The sequence below is a fragment of the Acaromyces ingoldii genome, assembly GCF_003144295.1.
Source record: "Acaromyces ingoldii strain MCA 4198 unplaced genomic scaffold FA10scaffold_9, whole genome shotgun sequence".
Taxonomy (NCBI): Eukaryota; Fungi; Basidiomycota; class Exobasidiomycetes; order Exobasidiales; family Cryptobasidiaceae; genus Acaromyces; species Acaromyces ingoldii.
Window position 1 is genome coordinate 232171 of NW_020290255.1, and position 24196 is coordinate 256366.

Genomic DNA, 24196 nt, shown 5'->3' on the forward strand with positions numbered 1-24196 from the left:
AAGGGAAGAAAGAGCGAGCGATTCAGAGTCTCCTCTCTTGTTCAGAGACGAACACGTACCAGCATGACGACAGCTACGCAAGAGCAGCCTGTCCAGCTCGTCTCGGTCAACACGGCACCCGACAGGGCCAAAAAGGTCATTGGCGCCGTCATTGAGCAGGTCAAGGAAAAGTACGCGATCGAGCACGCCGGAAATAGCGAGAGTGAGTCGTCTTTCATTATAACCGCAGATACGCTTGCCAACTCGTGCCTGTCCAGCTATCGAGGGCGTCGAGCCTCTGCTGCGCTCGATTCAGCCTCCTCCGGGAATCCTGGTGAGCTTCTCTTTGACCTGGACGAGAGCTCCTTTCTCTGACGCTTAGGGACTTGACAGTTTTGCGCGTCCATGGTGAGCAAATCGCATCTGTTGGCAGCAGGGACCAGAGCTTTGACTAACAGCCCGGCCACAGTGGACACCTGAGCAGCAAGAGGAGATCCAGAGTATCGCCAGGAAAGCGATCCCTGGCATCAAGACGCACGCCATTCCAACAGGCCTCCAGGTGAAAGTGGGCCCAGAGGGCATCGTAAAGTACCTCGTCGAGCGCATCGACGAGATCATGGCGGAGCCGTGAGCGCAGCGTGCTGCCACAAAATGACCCACCAAAGCCAGCGCTTCACCTTTTCGGTGTTGGCGTAGAAAGACTCCACACAAGTAAATAGACCTATGCAATCATACAACGCACTCGTGCAACGATCACTACTCTACCCAACCATGCTCTGCTTGCCGGAATAACACCTGCTCAGGTAACATACTGCTGGGCAGCGGCATCGAGTCCACATCTCAGGGACCACTTGGCAGAGCACTGTCGGACTTGCTTACAGCATTGTCTGAAATACGGCGCGGTGCCGAAAGCGCCCCACTGACCCGAATGTCCGTGGCGCCCTCACCCTAAATCAAGGTCAAGCAAGACACCTTCCCCTCGTACCTTCCCGCCATGTCTGTCCCAGTCAGCAGCGGGTTTGTCCTCGAGGACGACCCCGCCACGCCGCGCACCGACGCGACTGTATCGTTCCGCGACATTCTCCCCGCTGCTGATCACCCTCGCATTGCGGGCATCCACGGACACACGGCCCAGTCATGGTGCCAGTCGCGCCGAGAGGTCCCTGCGCCCGCCTGGCTCATCAATCGGCTCGACATCAAGAACATCGAGAGACCGTACAGGGGCTTCTCGTCCGATGGACATCCAGAACCTTCTTTCTACAGCTACCGCGAGCGTGATCAAGGTGCTCCTGTGGCAGCGGCAGTCGCAGCCGCCGAGGAGCTGCTCGCGAAGCTGTCCGAGGAAGAGCGGGAGCAGGTCATCAAGGGCGACGTGGAGTCGGACGACGAGTTCCGTGCCTGGTCGAATCCGGAGCTGTATGTGAATGAAGGTGTGTACCAGTTGTGCGTAAATCAGTTTCAGGAAGCTGACCCGTCCTTGGTTCAGGTGGCATTCGCCTCGATGAGACGCGGGAGGAAGTGCAGGACCTCATCCTTGGCGTACTTCAAGCTTCGCTCTCCCCTGCAGGGTACACGAAGGCCATCGGATGCACGCTTACGAACCACTTCTTGGGCGAGCTCGTCAACGGGCCCGCCGTGCTCAACAAGCACTCGTACAACTTCCGCCTCTTCGTCCCACAAAAGACACGCAGGCCGTCCTTGGAGCAGCCGTGGGGCTGGACCTTCTTCGGCCACCATCTGTGCCTCGCTGTCGTCTTTGTCGGAAAGCGCATGGTTGTGGGGCCGACCTTCCTGGGTGCCGAGCCTGACCGCATCGACGTCGGGCCGCATGCCGGTCTTCGCCTCTTTAGTCAGGAAGAAGTCCGGGGCCTGAACCTCATGAGGGCGCTGAGCCCTGCTAACCAGGCTCAAGCCCAGCTCTGCAAGGGCATGGACCCGACGCATGGCTTGCCAGCCGATCTCTGGAATCCCTTTGATGAGAGGCACCTCGGTGGAGCACATCAGGACAACCGCGTGGTGCCCTTTGCTGGTTGCCCGATCACTCTCTTCTCGCCCGAACAACGCGAAGAGGTGTATGCCATCCTCCAAGCATTTCACATCTACCTCCCACCGGGCCCGCTCAAATACAGGATGGAGCAGTTGCGGGCCTATGAAAGCAAGACGTACTTTGCGTGGATCGGCGATTTTGGACTGGGTGATCCTTACTACTTTCGCATACACTCGCCTGTCGCCTTCTGCGAGGTGAGTGCTTCGTCACAGCTAGGGTCCGGCTTGCTTTTCTGACCTCTCCCCCTGCCAGTTTGATTTTCATTGCGGCAGTGAGTACCTACCGTCGAATGTTCTCTCTCAAAAGAATGTCCCTCTCACACTACTGCAATTCTTCAGTCTTCCTCACGAATACAACGCCAGCAAAGTGTCACATTCATACGATCAATCGGCTGCCCAACTGCGGGGACTACGGCAAGGCTCTAATCAGGCAGTGGAGATCTGAGCAGTCCAGTTGAACGTCTACTCCTGAAGAATGCCTTTGCCCTTCAGCCACTCTAGTGCTCGTTCGATGTCCTCGTCGTGGTCGTGCTGTTTCGCCAGACCCAATGTAAACGTAGAAGTAGAGAATGAATGCAAAGGAAAGTTGTCTCACCTCCCATATCCATGCCCAGCGACTGGAGAGATTGTTGGCGAGGGCGCACAAGTCGTCTCCGTCGGGTCCTGCGAATTCGTACGCATCGCCTGCTTCTAGGCTCGTTTGCAGGACGCGATTGGCCCGCGGAAGGCGAATCAGGTCGTATACCGGCAGCACCTGCATGAGGTTGGTTGCATTGACGCCTGGGTGCGAGAGGATGCGCGAGAGAAACAGGGCGTCCTTGAAGGTCACCTCTTTCAGTGACAGCACACGTCTCGATTGTCTTCACCCCAACTCACTTCAAATGCCTGGCCAGCCAGCGCACCCTCTAAAGAGATTGTTGTTAGCGCTTCTACGGCAAGGTGAGGTCATAATCACTCACGATGGGGGACGCCGCCGTGTCTGTGGATGGAGTGAGTCAGCACACTGATGCAAAGAAGAGTGTGCGTGGTATGAGGTACCTACGCTGCGTCGCCAAGAAGCAAGACATGGTCGCCGATGTACGTCGGTAGTAATGGATCCATCTGGTGAAGTGCCCATTTCGTGGGGTTCTCGAAGCACTGGAGGATTTGCTTAGCTTCTTCCCGACTTTCTCGTCTTCAGGCTGCGTACCTTGAGCACGTTGATCATATCCTCGTCCCAGCCTTCAAACTTGCTCAGCAAGTCCTGTTGCGAGGTCGTCTGCGTCCAAGCCTCTCCCTCTACCAGGCCTGTTGTAAGTCGTGTTAGAGTGTCTGCGTGTCTTTGCTGAAGAGACAGTACTTTCATGGCTTTTCCGTCGTGCGGTCCGTGTAGAACGCGACGACATTGATGGTGTTGTGGTGATCGATGGGAAAGGTGAGAATGTGCTGCATTGTAGCGATTAGTGAAGGTAAGGAGACAACTGACGTGGCCACCGCAACTTACCCTGTCTTTGTCCATGAACATCTGGTCTCTCGTCTTGTCAGCACAGTATAGAGAATTGCATCAAGTGGCTCACCTGTGGGACTCGGCAATAGCGCTCGCGCCTCTCGCTGCTGATGGCTTCCGCAAATAAGCCGATTGGGACCAACGCTCTGTACGCCCATGTCCCGCTCCATCGTGGCGCTCCAGTGACGTCCAAGTACTCTCTCATTTTCGAATGGATCCCATCGCAGCCGATGACAAGGTGTGCGTCGTACGTCATTCCATCCTGGAAATGGAGACGGACGGGGTACGGACTCTCGGAAGGCAGTCGTTCGAGTCTGTCCAGCCGCTTGCCAAAGTGCACGCGATCTTTGGGTACGTGGTCCAACATAGCAGAAAGGAACTTGGCTCGGTGGACAGTCGAGCATGGCGCTGGCGCCGACATGGCCTGTCGTCTCTTTTGTCAGTTGTGTCCCTTGGAAACAGGGGAACAGGAACTGACTGTGGCAACCAAGTGATGGTCCGCGCTTGTGCCAAGCCTATACTCAAAATAGTAACCGTCAGCGATGAAGGTGCCAAGGTCGTTGAATTCCTTCTCAAGGCCGAGCTTTGCGATGGCGCAACGAGCGTTTGGGGCTGTTCAAAGGCTCTCGTTAGGATGCCATTACTGCAGAATAGTCTGGACACGACGCACCAAAGTTGAGCCCGGCACCGATCTCCGCAAAGCAGCGCTGGAGGAGGGGTCAGCTGATGAGAAGCTGATGCCCTCGCCCTCCACTCACTGCACCCTCAAAGACGTCGAAAGCTCCGAAGCCCTGACGGACGAGCCCGATGGCTGTCGCGATACCGCCGATTCCACCTCCCACAATCGCGATCTTCAGATTGTTCATGATGATGAAATGAGAGGTGGCGTCGCACACACCGTCAGGACAACATAAAAGGCCTCTTGAGCTCGCACAGACCGCGTGGGGCATTAAGGTATTAGGCGCCCCCACCGGCGACACGGACCCACCACCGGTCGCGCCTTTAAGTTCTCCCCACCGGCTCGAATCGGCTTCTGGCAGACTGGCCCGAATGTCTCTACCCCGCAATGTTGTCCAGGCCTGCGGATATGTCGGCCACCCTGCGAATCCGCTGCTCTGTCACTGGAAAGCGTCTTGCCTTCGTGTTCCTGATCGAGTACAGCAATTCTGCGTCTTCTAGGAAGGTCCGCTGGCCTAGACGGCGGAGTCCGCAACGAGAGCACGTGTCAGCTCCTCGCTTTAGACAGCGAACGGCCCGCAGGCAGCACGAGAATCAAGAGCCAGACTGCCGCCCACGCAGTAACAGTGTCATGCATCGATCTTGTCCGTGTTGTGAGTATGTGTTAGATGTATCTATTCTGAAGTGAAAGCATGACGACTCGAGCTCCACCATCTTTCCGTCTGACCCAAAGGTAGATCTAAATCGGATTGCTGGCTTATTCACTGTATTCTATTGAGCAGCTTGATAGATGTGGCTTTGTAGTCGCTTCTAAGTGGCTGCCACTGCGATCGCCTCAATTTCGATCAGGACATCCGGGTGATACAGCGACTTGACTTCGACGATCGTATCGGCGGGATAAGGGACGCTAAAGTACTTCGCTCGGGCCTGGCGAACGTAGCCGAAGTGCTCCTTCATGTTGACCAAGAAGATGGTCACCTTGGCGACCTTGCTCAGATCTGAGCCAGCACTCTGCAAGACTCGGCTGAGATTGAGAAATGCCTGCTCGATTTGAGCTGGGAAGTCGCCTTTGCCGACGATGGAGGCGTCCTCGCCCAGTGCCACTTGGCCCGACACAAAGACCAGATTGCCTACCTTGATCCCCTGCGAGATGCAGAACTGGGCGTAGTGGTCTGGCTCGGTCACGACCTGCTTCAGCCTAGTGCACGTCAGGAAGTCGAAATTAGCGCATGCTGTCGGCGTGAGACTCTGAGGGGTTCGCTCACTCATACTCGTCAGACATGGTGTCACCTGCTGGCTGATACAGCTGCCAGTCTGTTCTTCGTCGAGGGCGAAAGGTTCTTGTCTGTGGCCTAGTATTTAAGCTTTTGTGGAGACACGCTTTGCCAAGCTTTCATGCGCGCGCGACGTGTGATGGAACCCATCTCGGAGCTAAAGAATTGTTCTCGGATCTGGTCCCGCGGCGTTAGTCTCATTGCAGTACAAACACCGGTGATTCTTCACTTCCATGCAAGCAGGAGCAAGCATATCTCGGCGCCTCTTCCATTCCTCTCCAAATGTAGGATACGTGTACATACAGATCTCAAAAACTATGCTCGTGCTCGGAACCAAACCAGCGGGTAACATACAGTGCCATCCAGCAGACTACCCACGCTCCTTGAGGAGAGGCATGATGACCGTGTGAGCCCAGAGCTTGCCCACGCTGGCAGATCCAGGACGCGGAAGCCGCATGAGATCAGCAACGGGGCCAAGGACAAGATTGTAGCGTGCCCGGACGAACTCAAGCGAGGCGTTGCGCTGGTCGTCGATATTGTTGCGCAGCGAATGGAACTTGGTGAGGCTACTAAGGAGCTCGAGTGAATCTGCGTCCTGACACGCCCTCCGTCGGTCCTCCTCCCTCGGCTTGCCGGCGAGAAGAGACGGCGCGCGTGCTTCGGGGGAAGTGAAAGGTAGCAGAAGACTCTCGTCGCAAGTGACCTGCTGGGGAGGTGTCCGTCCAAGCCTTTCCCAGCGTCGTTGATGGATGTCGACGTCTGCAATGACGAGTTCGAGAATCGTGACTCGCGGCACTAGCCGAGGGGCTGTACTGGATGCCGTGCGGTTCTGCCGAAGACGGCAGCCGCTCCATGGCTGACTGGACCAGGACTGCTTGTTGATGGCGTGTATCGCCTCGGAGCGCGTTTGCGCGCCTGGGCTCGGCTCTCCCTCGCAACCATCGCCCGTCTCTTTTTGCTTGATATTTTGTGCCGATCGTGGAGACACAGCAAGCTTGACCACGAGTTCGGCTTTGGCCACCTCGTACGCAGAGGGTTGTTTCGTGGGTGGATCCAGGTCTGACACATTCACCCAGACTGCGAATCCGCCTGTCTCGTCAATGTTCGGCACACCCGGAGAAAATGGGTCACGACGACGCATGCGGTCACTGGAAAGACAGCAGCTCGTGGTGGTGTCCATCGCGTCGGAGACGTACTTTGCCGCTGGTGTGACCAAGGTCGGCCATTCTTGCCTGAAGGGGGGAGATCTGGGGGCTGAAGAGATTGCTGCGAGCGTCCTCTCCAGCTCTCCTCTTCCCACGCTCAGCAGATGGTCGCTCACCCACTTATTCTCCATGCGCATCCTCAGCTTCACGTCGACCCACTGCATCTCGAATTCTTCGTTGCCTTTGGTAATGTGCCCGTGGATCTTGTGATCTCTGCCTTGCACCAGCTCTGGGATATCCTGAAACGTCACGTTGACAGCGAGGTCATCTACTTTCATATCTCCCAGATATCGGTCTCCAACAACGACTCCTGTATCGAGAATGAAGCCGACTGGTTCCTGGTCTTGTTTGGGTCTTGCCGTCACGTTGAAGACTAAGGTCTCGGTACGTTCTGTCGAGCTCCTTTCGCTAGGCGGTGGCACAAAGGCCGTCTCGCCTCCCGGAACATCAATTTCTGTGCCATTGACGAGTCGTACTAGACCATAATACGCCAGATCGAACTCGTGGGTATAGAAGACGTTTGTCTTGGTTTCTTGGTATTTGTTGCCGGCATGTTGCACCTTGAATGGAAGGATGACAGGCGGGACGATGACCGTAAATGGGGCCTCATCAACTACCTGGAAGCCTTTCTCCGCCAGTATTAGCATTCCAGCCCGCTTTCGAGAGCGGATCTGGTCTCACCTGCGCTCTCCTCCTCGACAGATCCCATGTCGGCAGTAATGTCAAACATGATGCGCTCCTCGTCGATGATGGCCCACGTTTCGCTGTTGCGCATGGCGTTTGCGTAGTCCTCAAGCTTCCCGTGGTATTTGCGCTCCTCCTCTTCTCGTGCATCAATGAATGTCTCGACGAGACCTGCAGGCTGCTGCACGCGCGGGCGGGACTTGTACGTTGGCTTGGCTGGCAGCTTGGCATGACGAAGCGGGTACTTGAGCGCAGCCCGCTCACGGTGGCGCAGACCGAGGGTCCACGATGCAATCCGGCAGTCTTCATGTCCCGCGGACGTCAGGTTGTTGACGAGGCGCACGTCGCCCTCAGTCAGCGCACCGCTGTGGAGAGAGGGTCAGTCCGGGGAAGATAGCCCGTCAGATTACGCTGCTCACGCATGCAGATCGTCGGCCCGCACCCAGAGGCGGATGTCGCAGGACGACGCCGAGCCCGTCCTGACGAGGAGCGAGAAGACGCCGATGAGGCAAAGGAGACGGCGCAGCATGACGGCTAACTGCAGGCGTGTGGGGAAGATAAAGATCGAGAAGCGGATTTGTAGCGCAGTAAGCCGGGAAGGCAGGTCACGTACCACAACTTCAACAGTTCCTGCTTCTTCACTAGCGCTTTCCCGCGGAAGCCCGATTAGCGCACAAGTTTCAGAGCGAAAATGCAGCACAATTAGATTAGACTAGAGTGCCCCCGATCAACTTTGACCTACGCAAAAGCACCTGCTACTCAAAGACTTGTGCAAAGACGATTCTGGCCACGATGCTCGTCTCAATGTGCCATCTTCGTAGCCATCGCCTGCTTCATCTCCGACCTGAGCACGTGATCATAGGCCCGTGCGTGTCCTGGGGGGGCCGTCAGACTTCAAAATCCCTGGGTGTCGGATTTAATCGGCTTTGGAGCAACAGCGCCGTGACCAGACTGACCAGCGACACCTAGCGCCTCACTGTGCAGCTGTGACGGTCCGAGTGCCGCTGCACAGACCGTTGAGACGATTCTGGTGGTATATCAAACTGCCTGCTTGCTAGCCACAAGAGTGTTAACATCCACGGCAGACTGTGCGAGGCGCGAGGATGCTTCGTCGGTTGCTATTGCGCGCTTCGGCCTTGCATCTGCGAGGCCATTCATCGCCAGCTAGAACATGATCCAATCGATCCGCTATGAAGCGCTGCAGTACGACGCGGGTGCTGCGACCCTTGATGCGATTCCATCGTCCCGCTCGTCAGTGAAGGAGAACGGCGCGAATCGTGCGGCCAAGATAAAAACCGGCGCCCAATCCACAACAGACTCTTGGTATAGGCGCCGCCATAAGAAGGAAGACAATGGGTGCAAAAAATGGCTCCATCGAGGTCATTGCGCCACAGCGTTGCGATGTACATGAGCAGGCTTGATTCGAGAACGCTCCTGGAACTGGGATTTTGAGTTGAGTAAATCAAACATTCATTCGTTTGGGCGGGTGGACACGGCCATGGCGATGGGATTGTCGTTGCAGTGTAATGTGATCTGTGAGGGCCTGTTGCTGTAGGCGAACAGATCCAGCTTGCAGATCGCCGCCGTACACTGGGGTTGTGAAAGTTCAGAATGTTTCTTGGCAAGATGTGCGCAGGTCGGGACGTTCTTTATGATTCCCTCTTCCATTTCTTCTGCCTTTCTGCCTCCATTGCCGCTGCAGAGAGCTTTGCAGATGAGTAGTAAATCATCGCGGTCAACGTCCAGGAAGCAGACATGGAGGACGATCTCCTCTGAGATGAGCCGCACGTCGCCGTTCAATTCGATATCGAACTCTGCCCCCGGACCTTCAACGAAAGCGTCCACCGAGAGACCATTTGCGAAGGGCTGTGTCAAAAACTCAAGCAGAGATGCTTGGCTGGCCTCGACATCGTTGTAGTCCTTTGTGATGACTACGTCCTTCATCTAGCTCGGAAACGGATGTGCGAAGTTAGCAAAAATAGGTGCATGCGGAAAAGAAGGAGATCAACCTACCTTTAATGGTCCCACGCGGAAAAGGTTGGCCTCTTCCTCTACCTGCGAGAGACTCAGTCGTATCACAGGAATGACCTCGGGGTGTTCCTCCACCTGCTCCAGGGGAGCCGATGGTGACCACCTCTCGGCCAACGGAACGATCTCCAGATCGAAGTCGCAACCGCACAAATTAAGCCTGCCGCGGACATCAAAACCGGCCGTTTTGTAGCTTCTTGTCCCGCTGATCCCTTCCAATGTCGGGCCATGGTCGAGACAATCGAAGCCGATCAAGCGCAGCGAGTAGCTAATCGCACCCCAGGGTGGGGCGTATGCGTTGATGGACACCTCTTCGGACTCAAAGATGAAACTGGAGACCCCAAGCTCTTCTGTCCAGCTCTGTGGCTCGGGCAGCAGGGCTGAGAATCGAGTGGTGTCACCTGAGTCTTGACGCAAGCCGAGCATGTACAAGACGCTCGTCGGGATCAGCGGGTTCCCCGGTGGAAGGCTGATGTTGCAGCTCAGTTCAAACCGATATCCTTCGAGTTCGTTTGTCTAGTAAAAGCGAGGGTAAGCCTTTCGGGTTGGACTGCTGCCAGAACGCCTACCAGACTCACAAAGGCACACTTAAACTCCAGTTGCTTCATCACAAGCTCACCCAGTGCTGTGTCTGCAAAGGCGGGAAACAGTTCGCCCATCTGGATGCCTGCTTCACCACCGGACTGGTCCAGCCTTTGAACTCCTATATCGATCTTGTCTGTTTGCGTCATACCTGCGCTGATCTTCGTCTCAAGATCGTCCCAGGACGCTTTGTTGTCATTTATGGCGAATATGTAGACGTAGTCCCCCGGCAGCCCGAACAGGCCTCCCCCGCTTGGGGCCTCATGCTCGGCCTGGTTTCCTACGCCTTCGTCGAATCTCAAAGCTTGAATGGAACCGACGTTCTGGAGAGATCGACAACCTCAGCATCTTGCCGATCGGCATCACTTGGGAGATCACTCACGGCCGAGTGTAAACGGTCGAGTTGGGTGCCAAGATTTTCTCGGCGACGCTCGATGGCTGCATCATTCCCTCGCCCGACCCCTTTTCGTGCGGGCCTCTTCTTCTTGTGCGTCAGGCCCTCCTGATCCAGGTCTTCAGAGTTGTCGTCGTCGTTGTCTTCGTCATCTCCCAGGGCCTCGTATTCATGTCCAGCCAAGGCTGCATCCTCACCATCTGTCTCGCCGCCTGCGTCCTCATTCGTGCTCTCTTCAGTCGCCCTCTCCAACTTCTGAGCCCTCTGTCTTGCTTTCGCTTCCAGTTTCTCATCCTTCCGGCTCTTGGAAGCAGGTGTTTGGGTATGCTGCTCGCCGTCCTCGCTGTTGTCCTCACTATGCTCCTGCTTTCGGGCCGCCTCGGTGTCCTCCTGCCCAAATTCCTCGTCCACGTTGTGGGCAAACAAAGAACCCCCTCCTCCCGCACCCGCCAGAGTGCTATCATCTCGCTTGACGTTCTTTCTTAGCGCCACCTCATCCTCCAATTTCTTTCCAGCTTCTCGTTTCGGGAATTCCATGGCGGGCGGTGTGGCCAAATGTGTACCTGTAGTGGCCGTAATGAAGGTAAGAGAGAGTAGGAGCGATGAGCTCCGCACTCGCGACTGGGCCAGGGTCTAGTTCAATGCTGGCAGCTTGGAGGCTGCGGGGACGCCGGCTCGTCAAGAAGAAAACTCGTAGCGTCGGACCCCAGTGCGAAACATTTGACGCTCTTTGAGTGATTCAATTCGCCCTGCTTACTGTGGCTTGGCAACGCATGTGTCTGGACGGCCTCGCAGTCTGGATCGAGGGCTGCACCCAAACCTTAATTTGTCAAACCTTAAGCCATGCAGCGTAGGGCAAGAGGCCAGTGGAGGCGGGATACGCCTCTCCTGCGCTGTGGTGCCGTGTCCAACCCATCCCGCGTCTTTTAAAAAGAAAAGCCACACCAGACCTCGGGCGCGCCATGCCTATAGCACACCCATGCGGCCTCGTCGTCGTGCGGACAGTGCAAGTCAGAAAGGAGCTTCTGAGTGGAGGAGAATGCGTGGTGGGCCTGTGCGTGTCTCCGCTGACACTGATACCAGCGCTGGTGTAGGCAGCCGTCGCTTCACGAAAATACCACCACCACGACCAGCAGCATTGATCAGCCGTGCTCGTGGCCAGCAAAGACAAGATGAAAAAGGCATCCAAGGTGGTCAATAGTGGGTCACAGCCAGACAGAAGGTAGCGCAAGACTGGGAGACTTATTTCTTATGAAAATGTGGACCATAGAGGATCCAATCTTGGAGATCCCCATGGCTGAGCCGGGCTCGCAGCCAAAGTGCGGGTGCAAGCCTGTGGGCAAGAAGAACCGGTATGATTGTCGTGCGTGGCTTTTGTGGAAACTGTGCCATTGGAGTGTCGCTGATTGGTTACCTATCTGACAGAGACTCACAAACAAAAGGTTCCGGTGCCTCTACTGCAAGGTGATTCTTCTTCTAGCAGGTGTTTTGCTTTGGCTGCTGCTGCTGCTGAGGCTGCCGTCTGCATGGTCACTCACATTTCTGCTGGCCCCGTCTTCAGGCTTTGTCCCCGTCGGCGCTGATGACGACGGAAGCGGATCCCAAGTGAAAACACTGACTCTTGGGGCGATCGACCTCGCTCGTCCGGAGAGCAACCAGATGAACAATCAGATTTTCCTCTTCAAGCAGTCCCGCAGCACTCCCGTATGGCAGACGGATCGGCTTGGTGGTGAAGTGAGCGGAGAGGTTGACGGGAAAAGAAAAATGTCAGCGCTGACGCAGTTTGCTCCTCTATTTACCCCTGTAGAAGCCAACCAAGGTCGGGCACACTTGCACATTTGAGGTGCTGCTGTATCGCGGCATCGCCAGGAGCCAAGCTGGCCAGCAGCCAAAAGCGCTTGAGAGCGAGTTGTTTGTCTACACGGGCAACTGCCAGCCGGTGATCATGTCGGACAAGTTCATGCGCTTTGAGGACCTTCGCGATCGGCTCTCGTACCAATCAGCAGCCAACCAGTATTCAGCCGACTTTGATCTTGTCCAGAACGCGCAGCAAAACGGAAAGGTAAGTTTTCGCCCAATGCGACGGTCAGGGGGATTGCACTTTTCGATTTCTTCGATTTCTGCAAGTCGCTCTTCGATTTGGCGCATCAACCCAGACTGACGTTCGCACTGCCGCTGGATGACCACATCGCAGCTGCCCTTTGAGCTCTGGGACCCTGACGGCAACCCTATCACGGGTCTCAAGGTGTATAAGCACTTCTTCGACCAAGCCAAGCTATGCGATCAAGCTTCAAAGGGTTTTGTCAGTGATATCAACAAGCAATTCCTAGCTTACTGCTGTGGGTAGATGCCGTCGATCCCACTCGTCTGTTTTTTTAATCCCCTCTCTCTTCGCATCTTCCTCCCGACCCACACACAGCACTTGCCGCGGCCGCAAGCAGGGCGCCTCCCAAGCCCTTTTCGGTCATGGCGCGCTTCTGGGACCTCAACTTCAGGCTCGAGGTAGGCATCACTCTTTCAGAAAACACCGCCATCGCAGAGGTCATCGGCGGCGGCAAGGGCGGCGGTGGCGCCAAAAAAGGCGGCGGCAAGAGCAGCAGAAAGGAGTTCTTGACGGCCAGGGCGGCACAGGCCTTGAAAGATCTCAAAGTGGCCGATCCGTCGCAGCTCGAGATTGTGCCGCGCAGGGAAAACGAGCATACCGAGCTCCTCGGCGCACACCCGTCCATGTTCTACCAGCTCTACGTGAGCAAGGCTGCTTTCAAGGAGCTACAGCGCGAGGGTCTGTACAAGCCCGAGCGAACATTCAAGCCGAACGCTGTTCAAGTCTGCAAGAACGCCCAGGAGACGCTGGTCCAGGGCAAGTCCAAGGACGACATGTATCCGGTGGTCACGTTCAAGGAGGCGGAAGTGGTCGATTCGACGATAACGCTCAGCAAGCTGCACAGTGCCAAGTCTGGCAGCCGCAAGACGGTAGATTCGCAGAATGCAGTCATGAATGGCATTGGGGCACCCGAGGTGAGCGCGGCGCCCAGATTCGCCAAGGCGCGCTTGTGCAGCTGCTGTTTGGGTCACCTCATTGACCAATTCGGCCCCCTTGCTCACAGATTGCCACACTGCTCTGGAAAGAACAAGATAAAGGTCAGCGGAGCGGGAAGCTGATTGCAGAGGTCAGTGTGTCGATCCTCGCGACGACTTTTACAGGGCCCTCACAGAATTACCATTACCCTCGCCCAGTGGCTCCACCGCTCTGCCTTCTCGTACGGCGGACTCAAGGGAACGCTGGCCTCCTCGCAGGTGCAGGAGAACCTCATCTTTGGAAGCTCGGAGACCAACACAATGATGATCAGGTGCGTCTAATCGTACCCCGTGTTACGGAACGCTCACTTCCCAGTCATGTAGATACGAGGAGTGGATCAAGGAGCTCGTCAGGACGGGGAACAACATGCGTCTGACTACCACCCTGCGGCGCTTTCCCAAGGTAGACAAGAAAGGCAAGTCGGGCTGGCTGTGCGAAAGGATGGAGTACGCGTGCACGCTTCGGACGACAAAAGCCGTGCTCCGCTCCGGGCTGACGGCCGCCGCCAATGTGGGTTTGACTTGTGCCCGCAACCCTGGCGACTGTGCGCTCACACTCACACTCTTCATCCCGCAAAAAAAGCCGGCCGTGCTGCAGATTTTTCGCCCTTTTGGCCGATGCTTCCCCAGCCGGGCCGAGATCAAGATCGACAAGTATGTCAATTCGCTCTTGCTGCCGCCCAAGGACGACGATTAGCCCCCCGTCCATGTCCTTCGGATGGTAGCAGCAGCATTACAATGACTATTATGTTAATCGCCGTGCAGAGCTGCGTGTTGACTAAATGAGAAGTTGTCCAGTTTTAGTGTGAAAGTGAGCAGACCCTCTGTTCGACCTGCTCCCACAGCTGGACTACCTCGTTGTACAGTACAAAGACAGTCCCGCGTTCGTGTGCCCGTGCGACGTCGTGCGTTTGCCGGACTTACTCTTCGCTCGTTCGAGCACTTCAAATCACATCGTCGGAGCACATCCACTTCTGCACGCTCCGCAGCGACCGGCAGGGCATCAAGACGACCTCGACGACCAAGCCGCTCGCAAAGAGCCTGCGACACGTGTCCCGGTCCACCGCTGTCTCGAGCCCGGCGATGGGTGCAAAGTCGACGAGTCCTCTTCCCGCTGCGTCGTCATCTCCCTCGGCATTGTTGCGCCCAAGGGGGAGCCCCGCCTCCCTGGCCTTGGCTTCCACACGGCTGGGGAGCGTGTCGCCCAGGAGGCGCATGGACTTCGTCTTCCTCTGCACCTCGTCAAACTCCACCGAGGCCGAGCTCTTCCAGCTGGTCGACTGGTTCAGCGTCGTGCCCGCCAGGGTGTCGTAGCCGTTGATCGACAGGGCGCTCGTCGCCGCGTACGAGCTCGAGTCAAAGTGCTCGGTGTACTCGACATCAAAGAGTAAGGCGGTCGCCTTCACCGTGAGCGACTTGCGCTCCTGGGTGCTGAGCGACGCCGCGCTGGTGGAGACCATCATGGCATTGTCGGCGCCCAGGTTGAAGCCAAAGAGGACGTAGTCGCCAAAGCGCTCTTCGAACTCGTCGATGCCGTCGCCGTACTTGAGTGCAAGGCCCGCCTCCTGGCTGAGCGCGGGGGCTGTGCGCATGAGGATGGACCCGCACCGGTAGCTGGACCGCACGGATGTCTTGATGTCCTGGTGGGAGAATAGACGTGGGTAGGTGAGCATTTATGGCATCCGACCAGCCAGTCTGCTCACATCGTTGTTGGTGGAGATGTTGCGGTCGTACTGGAGGGAGCCCGAGGCGTTGCAGAAGCCCAGATCGACGGTGGCCGAGAACCCGTAGCTCTCGTGGTCCTCTTTCACTACAGTCGACTGCGTCTTTGCGGACCTAAACGTGCCCGTGGTGCCGCCGTCGGCGCAGAGATAGACCATCTGCCCGCCCTGGCCGCAGGCAAGCGGTGCGCCGTGCTCGCCAGACCAGCCCTCGAACGGCGACCGCTTCGCCCAGGGGTCCGCGGTCCGGTACAGGCGCGAGTGGAACGTCTGGCCGGGGTAGACGTCCAGCCCGGGGCTCCATGGCACGGTGATGGGCAGCCGCTGGCGCGCCAGCTGCTGCAGCGTGGGCTTGCCGGAGCTGATCTCCTGGCCGTCCGCAAGGGCCTCCTTCAACAGCCTGTCGCCGTCCATCGTCGGTGGAGAGAGCGTGCGACGAGATATCTTCTCGGTGACGCACCTCCCACGATCCTAAGTGGAGGCGAGACTGGACCGGCAAGTGGGTCTGGGCAGCACCCTGTCCGGGCCACGCATGTTGCATCTCCTCGGGCCAGACGAACCTTAAATGTGCCTTTCCTGCAGGTACCGTACGTGAGCGGGAAGCGTGCTTAAACCAGCCAGTACGTGTGCAAGGCAAACCTTAAATTTCTGCCACAGTGGCTGGCTGCGTGTGCGCATCTGTCACGCATTGTTCTGGCCCTTGCCGGGGCTTGCGGGGCCAGCAGGGTCCTCCACAAGCCACAGGCCATGACAGCGACCTGGGTGCATGTCGAGCAGGCACGGCTTGACCACTCAAAGAATTGGATTGCCTGTCTCGCACTCATCGTCGCCACTAGCCCGTCACTGAGCCTAGCCTGAACACCAACCGCACGCCGCAGCATGTCGCTCCTGCTGGCGCCCTAGTGAGAGGATGTCGTGTGATGGATGATGTACACAGCCCTGACTGACGAGCGTGATTCCCCTTTCAGCAACAATGCCATGCGGCTGGGCCAGGGGTGAGTGTCCGTGCGTGGCCTGGCTTCTCACCCTCACCGCTCACGCCCTCGCTCTCTGTCGTCACCAGGTTCAACTCGTACACGCAGCAGATCTGCATCGACGACGCCGTCGTCGTGGACCCGGACCGGCCCGAGAATGTGCTCAACAATGGCGGCGTGACGATGAAGATGCTCGCGGAAAAGGCGGGCACGACGAGCGCGCTCCAGCGCATGCCCGGCCTGCTTGATGGATCGTCAGAGGGCGAGTCAAAGAAGGCGACGGCTGAGTCGGGTATGCCACGTGGGGCAGTACCGCCGCCGCAAAGGCAGATGGAGAGCGCGGCCAAAGAAGAGAAGCCGGCAGCCAGAGAAGAGAAGCCAGCGGCCAGAGAAGAGAAGCCAGCGGCCAGAGAAGAGAAGCCAGCAGCAAAGGCGGTCGACGGCAAGGAGGCAAGGGCGGCCGAGAAGAAGGCAAATCTGGACGCGGCGGCGAGCAAGTACGCCGAGGCCAAGTCGCTCAGCGAGATCCTGGCCCAGCTCGAGGCGCTCAAGGCCAAGGTGGACGCCAAGACGACGGCGGGCATCATGGATGTGCGCGCCAAGGCAAATGAAAAAGCACTCGCCTGGACACCGGACCAGGCCCGGGGCCCAGCGCAGTCGGTCGAGTACCAGGCCAAGTTTGTCAACAAGCTGTCGGAGATCACCGACGACATGCGCATCTCGGGCTCGCTCGCCATCAAGTACAACGGCATCGGCGGCTCGGGCTCGGGCATGTTCTTTGACGCCGAGTCGTTCTACGACAGCGATCTGGTGTACTACGTCTCGGTCAAGGTGACGAACCAGACGCTGTGCTTCAAGGACCCGCTCTCGTTCAACCCGCTGCGGTCGTGCATGGCCGACCAGACGCGCTTCAACGACGTCTTTGGCGACACCTTCATCTCGGGTTTCCTCGAGGGCGGCGAGTTCAACGCGATCGTCTGCGTAAAGATCCACAACACGGCCAAGAAGCGCGACATCGAGGCGGAAGCCAAAGTCGCCCTCACTGCGGGGCCCGTCGAGGTGTCGGCGCAGGGCAACGTGAAGCTGGCCGAGGAGAACATCAAGAACAACAGCCAGACGACGATCTTTGTGCGCTGGTGCGGTGGGGGAAACGTCAAGCCGTACGACGACGAGTGGACGATCGATACGGTGATGGCCGCCGCCGCGCGTTTTCCTGCGCTTGTGGGCCTCTACCCGCAGCGAACCTACGCGGTGCTCACGCGCTACGAGCTCCTGCGCTCGTTCCGCGAGCTGCGGCCGACGGCGCTGAGCCCGATGCGCTACGAGGTCGCGCAGCTGTACACGGGCATGCTCCTCGACGGCTTCATGGAGTACAAGTCGCTGGCGAAGCGCCTCGCGGCCGACATTGCCGACGTGCAGGCTGGCTTGAAGGTCATCATCCAGGGCGACGACGAAGGAGGGATGCCACTCTCGCGCACGGTGCGCGACGCCGGCCTCGCGCGCTTCTCGCCCGACATTCTCGGTCTCGATCGCGCGCGATCAGGCGTCAGAACGCAGATGAATGCCATTGCACGCGAGATTGATCTCCTCACCGCGCAGCCGCAGCTGGCCGTCGATCCACGCCGCCGCTCGCCCTTTGTGGGGCCCGGCTCGTTTGCCTGCCTGCTGCCCAGGGTGGAGCTCAAGGACAGCCGGCGGCGGACAACAGCCTCGCCGCTGGCGCTGAAGCCACTGGCACCCGTGGAGACCGCAGCAACACAGGACGACAAGACGGGTGAGGACGGGGCCGCGCGGCTGTTTGACCGGCGCAAGTGCCCCGGCGCGATCCTGGAGCCCGAGGAGCACGCCAGCCTGTCCGAGCTCGAGTTTCTCGGCGGCGACGACATCGGCCTGGCATACAAGGTGTCTGCACCGGTGGGCGACGTGGCCGGCGGCACGCTGTTCAACACCCTCGACATCTGCCAGGCCGACGCCACTGTCTCGGAGCTGGTGGCCGTGTGCGACGCGGCGAGCGGCGCGCTAGCCTCGCTCGTCGTCACCTTCCACAACGGCCTCTCGTGCACGTACGGCCGGCCAGTCACGCAGGCGCAGGTCGAGGGCTGCCCGCGCGAGCACCGCCTCGGGCCCATCGACCTCGACAGGGAGTCGGTCGTCAGCGTGTCTGTCCAGGTGGGCGAGCTCGCGGGCGCGAGCCGCGTCGTCGGCCTCGAGGTGCAGATCAGCCCCACGAAGAAGCTCAGCTGCCTGGCGCCACCGAGCAGCCGCACGGGCGAGCGCGTGCGGCTGCACGCCTTTGCCAACCTGGTCAAAGGGGGGTGTCTGGCCGGCTTCTGGGGCCGCACCGACAGCGATGCAGAGACGGGTGACCTGCTGCGACTGGCGCCCATCTGGGCCAGGCAGCCGGTGGCCAAAGCATCGGCAGGCAAAGGCGCTTCGGGCGCAGCGAGCAGCAGTGCCCTCGATGGCATCTCGCGCTCCGAGTGGGTGTCGATGAAGCAGGCAAAGACGATCAGCTACCCCAAGGGCAAGCGCGCCGGGCCGCCTGCGCAGCTCCTCTATGCGCCGCACTACCTCAAGCAGTCGGCAAAGGCAAGGGAAAATGCAGATGCGGCCTCGAACTCGAGTGGCCTCACCATGGGTGCTGCCATCAGCGAGGTGACCAGCCAGGGCTTTCTCCTGGCGACGCAGACGAGGGCCGAGGAGGACGCGCAGTTCACCCAGTGGATGGTGCCTGCCGAGATCGAGTCTGTGCTGGTCAACTGCGGCCTGGAGGCGTTTGCAGCGTCGTCGAATGCACAGCCATTCAGCCGCGAGGAGAGGCGCGTCGTCTTCCCCGCGAGCCATGCCAAGGACGAGCCCGTGGATGTGCAGTGCTACTTTGCAGGGATCAAGGCACGCAGCCTGAGCCCGGACGGGGCCGTGCTTCACCTCCGCGCGTCCGTTGTGGCGGGCTCCCTCACAGCGCGCGGATTCACGCTGCTGCTCGAGGCGCCAGAGGGGTGCAGCCCGCTGGCGATCGACGAGGCCCGCATCGGCTGGCTCTCGCACACGCGCTCCAAAGAAAAGGCCAACGCGTCGATCGTGAGCGGGACGGCGCTCTTCGACGACCTCAAGCAGCCATCTCGCTCAATCAAGCTGACTCCAAGCTTGGAGCGGGACCCAAGCGCGCGCTTCTGGGGCCTCAACGAGATCAGGGCCGGTCTCGCCAAGCCAATCAGCTTTACCACCTCTGTCCTGCCCTCGTCTAGCAAGTCGCAGCTCGACCTCGAGGCAGGGAACCTGGGCAGCGACGTCAGCCTCCTGGGCCTGAGCTGGATCCTCTGTGCATGACCCCTCTCTCAAGTGTAGCTATCTCATCAGGCAACACCGGCCAATGACTGAGCAATCGCACCAGGCAATGACTAGAGCAATGACGCCAGCCAATGACTAGAGCAATCGCACCACGCAGCGGCAGTAGCTAGTCATACCTCACGCAAGCGAAAGAGTGGAGCCAGACGGCCCTCACACCAGTTAGCTAGTCACTTCACATGCGAGGCGGTGGCTGTAGCTGAATAAGTCAGCAAGCAAGGCTCGCAGAGGCGCTCTTCTGCTCGGCCTGGACGACGTTGGACTGAATGTAACAAGGATCCCGTTGAAATGAACAAAACAGTGCATACATGCTGCCTCGGACAACTCGCTGTCTCGCTCACTTGCCCGCCCGCCCGCCTGCTCACACGCCCTGTGCCAGCCACTGGTCCGCGCGGTTCTTGCCGCCCCGCCAGCCGATGATGTCGTTGCCGTTACTGGGGTTGTCACCGAGCAGATCGACTGTGATCTGGCGGTCCCTCCTCAGCTGGAGCCTGTTGGTATGGATGGGCCGTGAGAAGCGTCAGTGGATGCCATGCAGGATGATGCGAGACTTTGTGCCCATGCACTCACTCGAACCGGCCATCGCCCACAGCGCTGATGACCCATTCGTCGCCGTCGTTGTTCATCCACAGCTCATACTGGTCGCCGCCCTTGTGCCCGCCAAGGCCAATGTACCACCACCGGCCATCGGCCGGCTGGGCGCACCGGATCCGGAAGGCATCCTCGGCGCTCTGGTCAAAGTACCACTTCTGGTTGTTGCCCCCGTGCGAGTCGTGGATGATGGGCCTCTTGCGTCCCTCGTGGTGGTCGATGACCTTTCCGTCGCTGTAGTGCAGCCGCACGGGGCTCCTGTTGATGAGGCTGTGTGGGTGTCATTTTAATTGCTGCTGTCGTCTCGCTGCCCCTTGTGCTGCGTTACTCACCTGCGCGCATCCAGCAGACGCTTGAGCTCGCCTGCTCTGCTCTGGCTACTGCTCAGCTCCCGCTCGGCCTGCTCCTTGGCCCGCGTCACGGCATCCAGGCTCGCCTGCACCGTGGCGATCTGGCCGTCCTTGGTGCTCGTCAGGCTGGCCAGCTGCGCACGTGCACCGTCCTCGAGGCTGGCCACGCCGGTCTTGCGCTGCTCCTCGGCCTGCGCGAGCTTGGCGGCGGCGTCCTGCCTCTCGCTGGCGAGCAGCTGTGCGGCCGCGGTGGACTCGGCCAGCCGTTGCGCCTCGGCCGCGGCCAGCTGGCCCCTGGCTGCCTCCTTCTTGGCCAGCAGCACGCGCGCCGCGCTGTCGGCCTCGTCCTCGCGCGCCTTCTTGGCCAGCGCGAGGAGCTCCTGCGCAGACGTGATCTCCTGCTGCAGCCGCTGGTGCTCGGCCTCGGCCGCCTGAGCTGCCGCCCTGCTGCGTGCCTCGAGCTCGGTGAGACGCTTGCGCAGCACCTGGGCCTCCTCGAGGCGCCGCTCGGCCAGCGCGTCCTTGGCCTGGGCCTCCTCGACCGCCTTGTTGGCCGGTCGTCGCGCATCGCTCGGCTGCTCGTTGGCCCATACCATGCCGAGGCGGAACACGGCGCGCTCGTCGTCGCTGCTCTGCGTGCTGCGGCCCCAGAAGCCAATCACGTAGCCGCGCTCCAGCGGCGACTCAAACGTGATGGTGCGCACCTTTTCAAACGCGCGGCCGGCGACGATGCGACGGCCAAAGCCAGCACGCCGCGTCGACGCCGACTGGGCCACGTCCGAATTGCCGTGGTTGGTGCACAGCTTCATCGACAGGATCGCCTCGCGGCCGCGCTCGACGGCCTCGGTGCCCAGCGTGAGCACGACCGACGTCACGCGCTCGCCCCTGGCCAGCTTGATCACCGCATTGTCCTCCTCCTCCTTGCTGCCCGCTGCATCCACGAGACCGCGCCGCCACGCGAGCCCGTTGGCGTAGCGGCACACGAGGCCGGCCATGACGCCCTCGTGCATCGTGACGGTGACCTGGCTGAGCAGGAAATCAGGCCGGACAAAGTCGAGGGCGCTAAACAGGTCGCCGGGGCACGGCACCGTGTCCTGGTTGCCGATGAGGGGCGTGAGCCGGAGCGTGTCCTCGATGCCCGGGTCGCGCGAGGCGAGGAACTTGTCGATGCTCGTCGCCTCGTCGGCAAACAGGCGCAGCTGGTAGTCGCCGCCGCCGCCGCCCTTGTTCTTCTCTTCTGGCTTGATGTAGCACAGCCGGCTTGCCTCGGTCATGTCGCCGTACACGTTGCCGCCGCTCGCCTGCTTTTGCGCGCCGTCCTGCTTGGCCCTTTGCTGCTCCTCGGACGCCTCGGCCGAGCTGATGAACATGCGCTCGCCCGTGAGTGGGGTCCCGCGCTTGGTGCTGCGCTGCGCCGGCTCGACGCTGGGCAGCAGCACCTCAAAGGCAAACGGCGCCAGGAAGGCCTCCCGCGGCTGGTCAATGACCAGATTCGGCTTGGCAGTCACCTCGTCGACGCGGTTGATGACCATGTTCATCTGCACGCGCACCGCACGCCGCGCATCGTCGAGGCCGTCGAGGGAGCTGGGGAACAGGCCGATGCGCTGCTGCTTTTCCACGTCGTCGAGCTCCTCCCAGCGCGCTAGCGTGAGCACGCGCGCTGCGTCGGCATCGCCCTCGCTCGCCTGCTTCTCGAGCATCGTGATCTGGCTCGACAGCTCCTTGGCCGCACCCACCAGCTCGGCCTTGGTGAACTTGAGCGTGTTGCTCTGCACATCGGCAATCAGCACCGTGAGGCGCGTGTAGATGGACTTGTACGTCATAAACACATCCAGCAGCTCGTTGGTGTACAGCGACGCATTCTCGTACGCAATCGGCGTCAGCTTCGGCGGCTTGAGCGCCTGGAAACTCCGCAGGTTCTCGTACTTTGTCAGGATCGCATACGTGCGCTGGGGCGACTCGGCCACATGGTCGGGGAACCGTGCGGCGGCCCGCGTCAGCGACTCAATCGTCCACGGCTCGTTGGGCGGCTTGATGACGCCGCCGCCCTGCCAGCTGACCTGGATCGTCGTCTCGGTGTTTAGCTCCAGGTTGGCCTTGGCGCTCTGGTACGCCACCTCGCCCGACACGTCGAAGCTCGTGTTGGCATACGTGATGGCGCCCTCGACCTTGATGTCGGTCGACTTGCTCTTGTTGAGCACCTTCATCGTCACCAAGGCACTCAGCTCGCCGCCCTCGAGGAAGCCAGAGATAAAACTGTCGCCAAACACCTTTCTAAACCCGCCAGCGTCGATGTTGGGCAGCGGGTTGTACTCCAGACAGTCGCGGAAGTTGATCGACTGGTTGATGACCTTGACGCTGATGTAGTAATTCAAGTCTGACGACTTGAACTTGTCCGTGTCGATAAACGAGCCCTTGCCCGAGCCGCCGATGCAGCCCTTCTGGATCGAAAGGGCGGCACTGATGCCGAGGTCGTTGGTGATCTCGCTCAGCTTGTCGATGAACTCGGCGCGGTAGATGACCGTCTGGCTGACACCGCTCGAGTTCTTGATGTCAAACACCATCGTCTTGCTTCCCTGCTTGCTCATGCCCGGCGCCGTCGTCTTGCGCCGCGTCCGCTCGGCCTCGAGGATCACCTTTTTGTGCATCTCGGCCATCTCGGCCAGGCTCAGCGCGCTCTTGTACTTGCCCGCCGCCGCGTCCATGGCCGGGTTGCGCACCCGTCGCGCCCGTGCCTTGTCCAGCTCGGCCCGCTTGCTCCGCAGCGCCTCCTGCTCCTTGACCAGCGCCTCGTGGCTCTTGACCTGCTGTGCCTCGGCCTCGGCGATGGCCTTTGCGACGCTTCCGCCCGGTTTCGGCTTGATCGCCGCCTGCTCTCCGTCAGCCTCGTCCTCGTCCCCGTCCTCGTCCCCGTCCTCGTTCTCGTCGTCGTGTTCGACGACACCCTCGCTTGTCGCTTCCCGCTGGCCCGTCGCCTCTGCCTTGGTCTCCCTTTTCTTTTCCTTTTCCTTTTCCTTCTCCTCTTTCGCCTCCTCCCTCTGCTTCCTGGCCTCGGCGGCCTCGTCCCGGGCACGGACCGTGTCGGCGGCGCGCTCCTTGTTGTCTCGGTCCTGCTTGGCCACGGCGAGGCGGCCCATGTCCAGCAGCACCTCGTCCTGCTTTGTCCACGCGCTCGACCGGCCCAGCACCGTGGCTGCGAGCCGCATCGTGTTGCCGTCGTTTGTCAGCACGTTTTCCGGCTGCTGCGGGCTGACGACGACGGCGTCGTCGATGCAGATCTCGTGCGTGTACGAGTTGAAGCTGTGGAGAGACCCGTCTGATTAGCCAGTGGCGATAGTCAGAGGATGGAGAGCGGTTACTGACCCCTGGCCAAGGCGCATGGCATTGTTGCTGTGAGGAAAGGGCGCGGTGAGCAACGTCGTTCACAAGCCTGGGAGGCAGCCTCACTCACTACGGCGCGAGAAGCAGGCCCATCTTGACGTCGCTCGCCTCCGATGGCGATGGTCGGGGGAAGGTGTGTCTTTGATGGTGTGTGTGAGTCGAACCGACTGCCAGAAAAGGGAGGCGACGACCAGGAAGGGGGGAAGCGTCTCGAGTGTGGCGCTGGGAGACGGGGTTAGAAGAGGCAAGCTGACGAGTCTAAGGAGGCAGGCGCGGCGCATCGGCAGGGTTGCCCTGCGCTGAGCCGGTGCGGGCAGCCATGCCTCATCTGGATGTGCAACGGCAGGCTGGACCCGATCAGGCCAAGCCACAGGGCGGACAACGGCCAGTCGTCTAG

General features: G+C 59.7%; 10 protein-coding genes across 10 annotated transcripts; 4 read left to right on the forward strand and 6 right to left on the reverse strand.

Annotated features, from left to right (window-relative positions):
- Positions 1-48: 48 nt before the first annotated feature.
- On the forward strand, positions 49-745 carry FA10DRAFT_304719 (hypothetical protein). The gene is made up of 4 exons (XM_025525384.1): positions 49-202; positions 258-313; positions 373-387; positions 449-745. The coding sequence occupies exons 1-4, from the start codon at positions 64-66 to the stop codon at positions 608-610; spliced, it is 372 nt and encodes a 123-aa protein (XP_025374028.1). The 5' UTR covers positions 49-63; the 3' UTR covers positions 611-745.
- A 228-nt stretch (positions 746-973) lies between these two features.
- On the forward strand, positions 974-2558 carry FA10DRAFT_256726 (putative GTP binding protein and negative regulator of the Ran/Tc4 GTPase cycle; the record flags this gene model as incomplete). The annotated part of the gene is made up of 4 exons (XM_025519820.1): positions 974-1409; positions 1466-2220; positions 2279-2297; positions 2365-2558. The coding sequence occupies 4 exons, from the start codon at positions 974-976 to the stop codon at positions 2481-2483; spliced, it is 1329 nt and encodes a 442-aa protein (XP_025374029.1). The 3' UTR covers positions 2484-2558.
- On the reverse strand, positions 2411-4381 carry FA10DRAFT_304721 (FAD/NAD(P)-binding domain-containing protein). The gene is made up of 12 exons (XM_025525385.1): positions 4270-4381; positions 4182-4218; positions 3990-4123; positions 3582-3935; positions 3509-3529; positions 3369-3450; positions 3215-3312; positions 3068-3162; positions 2985-3004; positions 2902-2930; positions 2621-2842; positions 2411-2556 (listed from the first exon to the last, which is right to left on the reverse strand). Exons 1-12 carry the CDS (start codon positions 4375-4377, stop codon positions 2488-2490), a joined length of 1269 nt encoding a protein of 422 aa, XP_025374030.1. The 5' UTR covers positions 4378-4381; the 3' UTR covers positions 2411-2487.
- Positions 4382-4824: 443 nt separating this feature from the next.
- On the reverse strand, positions 4825-5519 carry FA10DRAFT_269931 (putative translation initiation inhibitor, yjgF family). Its single transcript, XM_025522936.1, has 2 exons — positions 5455-5519; positions 4825-5387 (listed from the first exon to the last, which is right to left on the reverse strand). Exons 1-2 carry the CDS (start codon positions 5469-5471, stop codon positions 5000-5002), a joined length of 405 nt encoding a protein of 134 aa, XP_025374031.1. The 5' UTR covers positions 5472-5519; the 3' UTR covers positions 4825-4999.
- Positions 5520-5712: 193 nt separating this feature from the next.
- On the reverse strand, positions 5713-7906 carry FA10DRAFT_269932 (hypothetical protein). The gene is made up of 3 exons (XM_025522937.1): positions 7772-7906; positions 7350-7717; positions 5713-7293 (listed from the first exon to the last, which is right to left on the reverse strand). The coding sequence occupies exons 1-3, from the start codon at positions 7879-7881 to the stop codon at positions 5834-5836; spliced, it is 1938 nt and encodes a 645-aa protein (XP_025374032.1). The 5' UTR covers positions 7882-7906; the 3' UTR covers positions 5713-5833.
- A 916-nt stretch (positions 7907-8822) lies between these two features.
- On the reverse strand, positions 8823-10893 carry FA10DRAFT_289423 (hypothetical protein; the record flags this gene model as incomplete). Its single annotated transcript, XM_025524289.1, has 4 exons — positions 8823-9296; positions 9366-9896; positions 9959-10285; positions 10345-10893. 4 exons carry the CDS (start codon positions 10891-10893, stop codon positions 8823-8825), a joined length of 1881 nt encoding a protein of 626 aa, XP_025374033.1.
- Positions 10894-11294: 401 nt separating this feature from the next.
- On the forward strand, positions 11295-14196 carry FA10DRAFT_269934 (hypothetical protein). Its single transcript, XM_025522938.1, has 11 exons — positions 11295-11556; positions 11627-11719; positions 11782-11820; positions 11918-12090; positions 12164-12418; positions 12551-12695; positions 12776-13374; positions 13464-13526; positions 13594-13706; positions 13759-13945; positions 14018-14196. Exons 2-11 carry the CDS (start codon positions 11650-11652, stop codon positions 14129-14131), a joined length of 1758 nt encoding a protein of 585 aa, XP_025374034.1. The 5' UTR covers positions 11295-11556; positions 11627-11649; the 3' UTR covers positions 14132-14196.
- A 96-nt stretch (positions 14197-14292) lies between these two features.
- FA10DRAFT_200815 (hypothetical protein) lies at positions 14293-15972 on the reverse strand. The gene is made up of 3 exons (XM_025518439.1): positions 15795-15972; positions 15138-15731; positions 14293-15074 (listed from the first exon to the last, which is right to left on the reverse strand). The coding sequence occupies exons 2-3, from the start codon at positions 15567-15569 to the stop codon at positions 14379-14381; spliced, it is 1128 nt and encodes a 375-aa protein (XP_025374035.1). The 5' UTR covers positions 15570-15731; positions 15795-15972; the 3' UTR covers positions 14293-14378.
- FA10DRAFT_269937 (hypothetical protein) lies at positions 15900-19779 on the forward strand. Its single transcript, XM_025522939.1, has one exon. It carries the CDS (start codon positions 16313-16315, stop codon positions 19457-19459), a length of 3147 nt encoding a protein of 1048 aa, XP_025374036.1. The 5' UTR covers positions 15900-16312; the 3' UTR covers positions 19460-19779.
- A 59-nt stretch (positions 19780-19838) lies between these two features.
- On the reverse strand, positions 19839-23892 carry FA10DRAFT_289427 (hypothetical protein; the record flags this gene model as incomplete). The annotated part of the gene is made up of 5 exons (XM_025524290.1): positions 19839-19968; positions 20048-20338; positions 20401-23718; positions 23782-23808; positions 23870-23892. The coding sequence occupies 5 exons, from the start codon at positions 23890-23892 to the stop codon at positions 19839-19841; spliced, it is 3789 nt and encodes a 1262-aa protein (XP_025374037.1).
- Between the last annotated feature and the right edge of the window lie 304 nt (positions 23893-24196).